The following is a 4,238-nucleotide window of genomic DNA, read 5'->3' on the forward strand; positions in this document are numbered from 1 at the left end:
CCTGGTAGCCCCTCCCTGTGCCCGCTTGCTGCGTCGCTCCGGGGTGAACAAACCCTGCGAGTGCACCGAGTGGGTTGTCCTAGAGATAGGACCGATCCGTAAGACTGCTGCTAGCACAGCTACTGCATGGTGCTCACCCAGATGTTAAACATCTGGTCTTGTGACAGATGATGTGTTTTGAGCATGTTCGTGGTAGTTCTTTATTTCTACAAAGTTCATCGGTGAACAGGAAGACCATGCACTTTGCCTTTGATATTTGGTCTCTGACCCTCCATTGCACCCCCTCGCTTGAGATTGCAGTGCCTTTGGGGTTTTGCACAAGAGAAAAATGCCATGTCCTGCCCCGAGGCCGTGCAGGTCCGTGTAACTTGCCCTTTCCCTGGGAAAGGCTGCCCGCCGGGTGTGGGGCTGTCACTCGGAAGCCCCCAGGTGAGGTCAGGGTGACAGGAAGTGTGCAAGTGGGCCTGGCCCCTCTGGTGCTTCATGTTCGGAGTCCTGGTCTCCTGCTCACGCACAGAAACTGAGCCCAGGAGGGAGAGGGACTTGGAGCGGTCACAGAAAGCGCCGGCAGCAGAGAACTGAACCTCCTGCGTCGGGTCCCACGCCTGTACTGGGAGCCTGTCCACTCAGCGTGGATCTGGCAGGCGACTGGAAGAGGCTCTCATGTCTCACTTGGAGACACGTGAGACCTTATTAATGGTGTGTGCGTGTTGGATTTGGGCACCCGACACAAGCTCTGTCCTTCTCTGTCACCATTCTTGCTTTTAGCAAGGGACTGGGACGGGAGCGTGGCGTTTACGGCTGCTCTGGTAGGGATCCCCCGCGCTCAGCCCGCGGCAGTGTGGCTGATGCTCCCGGGGACTCTCGGAGTACTGAGGAGGGGAGCGGGCCTGGCTTTGGCTGCTAAAGAAACCCGCAGGGCGTGTGGGGACAGTTGGATTGGTGGTTGGGCTTCTCAGACGGGCAGGGATGGAGGCGTGTGAGGACACAAGCTGTTAGGAGGGAAAATCAAAGGTGAGTCTTGGAAAGTGCTGGATACAAACACGTTTCCGGGGCTGCAGCAGTTTGCCCCGGAGAGATGAGCCTGCTGGCAGCTCTCTGGGGACGGCGCTTGGCTTTGGTGTTCCCCCACCCCGTGTGCCTGCTGCAGGGTGCTCGGCATCTGCTCACAGCGTCGAGGCGCAGGAACCGGAGAGGAGCCCGGCAGTAAGGCCTGGCTCGGGGTGGCGGTAAGACGCAGGTATCTCGCTTCACGCATGTGCGCGCCGCTTCTGCTGCTGCTGAGCCGGCAGCTCCGGCTGGTGACGGTAGCTCCGGCTGGAGGGAGCTGTGTTTGCCTTGGTTCCAGCGCCGTGAAGGCAAAACCACAAGAACTCGGGACAAAATGCTCACGTTCAGCACACGCTGCCCTTTCTGGGAGGCTGAGCTGAAAGCATGTTTTAATCAGAGGAGCGGGATTAACAAAGCACATATCCAGAAGCCATCCAGGACTCTGTCCAGGTCTTCAAAGTCACTGAGATCGTAAACAAATTAGACCATTTCCTCTGTACTTGGCTATCAAAAATAAGCTCTGTGCCCTGCTTTAAAAAAGAGCTGCAATAATTTTTTTCAGCAGTGAGACGCACGGGGGACAGGATAGACCTTTCTGGGACCTGTTAGAGATCACCTGAGCTAACGCCTTTCCCCGGCTCAGATGCGAGGGGTACACCCAGCTCTTTTTGGCTTTGGAGAGAAAGACATTCTTGGGAAGCATGATGGTGATGTCCTCCTGGGTGTTCTCTTGCCAGGTGGGAATGGCCGTAGGGTTGGTGCTGACCCTGGCGGTGTTGGCACAGTCTGGGAGGTGGTAGCTGGGGTGTAGTTCTTGCGTGTGCTGTTTCTGCACTTGCCAAAGCAGCCTGCAACCGGGACATACGAGGTGCTGCGTATGTCCGGTCTGTGCCTAAACCATCAGCTTCCCAGTGCCACGTTGCCCCAGCCCCGCATGGTTCCTTTCCCTGTTGTTTTCACTGCGTTTACCACCACATTCTGTATTTCCTCCTGACCTGTCCTCTGGTAGCCAAACCACGGGATTTGTAGAAGAGCTCCCCTGGAAATGGCACTTGCTGGAAAAGCCTCTGGATGGGGCGGGAGTCTCCAGCTCTGCTGGTTGGTTTTGCAGGAGGGGTTGGGAAGGGATGTGCACAGGGTGTTTCTGGGGAGCCCTCGTTCTTGTGTGCTCGTACCAGGGACCCGAGGTGGCACCTCTGATGCAGCGCCCAGACGTACCCTGCGTGTGCGGGAGCACTAGTCACGGCTGCTCTGGCATTCCCCAGGGCGGGTCGGCCAGCCGGAGCGTGCTGGTGTCACTGCCTGCCCTCACGGGCACAGCCCTCAGGCTGGGGGCTTATTTCATAGAATCACAGAATGGTTTGGGTTGGAAGGGACCTTAAAGACCATCCAGTTCCAACCCCCTGCCATGGGCAGGGACACCTTCCACTAGACCAGGTTGCTCCACGCCTCATCCAGCCTGGCCTTGAACACTTCCAGGGAGGGGGCCTCCAGAGCTTCTCTGGGCAACCTCTTCCAGTGCTTCACTACCCCCTCCAGGAAGAACTTCTTCCTGACATCTAATCTAAACCTCCCCACTTTCAATTTAAACCCATTATCCCGTGTCCTATCACTACAGGCCCTTGTAAAAAGTCCCCCCCAGCTTCCTTGTAGCTCCTTCAGGTACTGGAAGGTGCTATAAGGTCTCCTCGGAGCCTCCTCTTCTCCAGGCTGAACCAGCCCAACTCTCTCAGCCTGTCCCCATAGCAGAGGGGCTCCAGCCCTCTGAGCATCTTCGCGGCCTCCTCTGGACTCACTCCAACTGGTCTATATCCTTCTGATGTTGGGGGTTCCACAGCTGGATGCAGCACTCCAGGTGGGGTAGTCTCTGCTGTTGCCTGCTGAGCCAGAGTCAAACCTGGCAGCTGTCTCTGAAAACCCCGAAGCTTTCATGGCTGTCAAAAGGACTCCCCAAAACTAGGCTGGAACCCTGTCGTGTTCCCAAGTCTGCAGGCAGCCTTGAACAGCTCCGGGGATGGTGGGAGCTGCCCTCTCGCTGTGCTGAGTCCTGTCAGTGGGTTTGTATGGACAGCCAAGGTGAGTGTTGGGGTGTTGGCCCTCCTGTTCTGTTGATGCAGGGCTCCCGGCCGGAGAGCCAAGCGTGGTGGAGCCCGTTAGTGTCCATTCTTCTGCTCGCTCTCCTCCCACATGGTGCTGGCTGCCCGTGGGAGGCGAGGAGGGCTCCAGGTGCGTAAAGCTGGGGCTGGCGCTGCCGAGATGTGCTGCTGCCATCTCTTACTGGGCCAGGGAGGGCCTGGGACAAGGTCTTGGGTGCCCCTGGTCCACCTAGAGGCACCGTGCCAGAGCCAGAGGCCCTGGAGATACCTCTGTGCCTTGCCTCAAGGAGCCCAAGCTGCTTGCTCTGGCTGTTCTGGTGGCCTCTTTCCCAGCCCCGATAACTGCTGTGTCGGTTCAGCTGGGCCCTGGCGCTGGATGCAGCTCGTTTTCCTCCCCAAGCTTTTTTTTTTCCCCCCATCCCAGTGCAACATTCCCAGTGGTTTCAGCAGGGAGCTGTGGAATGTCTCCCGCTCCCGCCAGGGCCCACCTGAACAAGCCGGGCATTGAAGGGAAGGCTCAGCCCAGCCACACACAGACAGGGAGGGCTCTGGGTTTGGTCCCTGACCCCACAGTGGGAGGAAATAACCGGAGGTGGACGGTGACATCAAACGGACCCCAGCCCGGCTTTCATCTCCCCGGCACGGCATGGAGTGGGGCAGAGGGAAGCCGAGGGTCTGGGGCTCTGATTGTGGGGAGCCGTGTCCTCTGCGGTGCCAGTGCCGCCCCCGGGATGCTGGGGATTTGGGCAGCGTAGGCGGCCGTGGCCTCTGCCTGTTGCAGGAATGTGACAGCCCCTCCCAGCCCAGTCCCATGGGCATCCAGGAGCAGACTGGCTGTGGATGTTCATGCAGGGCGTGCTGCACAGTTGTGTGGCTGCGGGGAGCTCCCTGTTGTCCCGTGTGCATGGGCATTGCCTTCAGGTGTTCCGGGTGTTGGTGTTGGGCAGAGGTGGTGCCTTCCTGGGGGAGGGCTGTGTCCCACTGGATTTCTCAGCCCTCAGGTCACCCTCCATCCATCCCAGGGCTCTTGGAAGCTGGAACCCAGGGACCTGCTGTCACTAGCAGCTTGTCTGGGGCCACCCATGCCCACCA

At 58.8% G+C, this 4,238-nt stretch overlaps 1 protein-coding gene across 1 annotated transcript in view; it reads left to right on the plus strand.

Moving 5' to 3' along the window:
- Window positions 1-4,238, plus strand: part of LOC104509406 (chromosome unknown open reading frame, human C2orf82) — a 9,786-nt gene that overhangs the window by 4,520 nt on the left and 1,028 nt on the right. The window contains exon 2 of the mRNA XM_010151343.1: window positions 3,168-3,276. Coding sequence (XP_010149645.1) covers window positions 3,168-3,276 — 109 coding nt within the window. The remainder of the gene's footprint in view (window positions 1-3,167; window positions 3,277-4,238) is intronic.

The sequence above is a fragment of the Eurypyga helias genome, unplaced genomic scaffold, assembly GCF_000690775.1.
Source record: "Eurypyga helias isolate BGI_N326 unplaced genomic scaffold, ASM69077v1 scaffold3300, whole genome shotgun sequence".
Taxonomy (NCBI): domain Eukaryota; kingdom Metazoa; phylum Chordata; class Aves; order Eurypygiformes; family Eurypygidae; genus Eurypyga; species Eurypyga helias.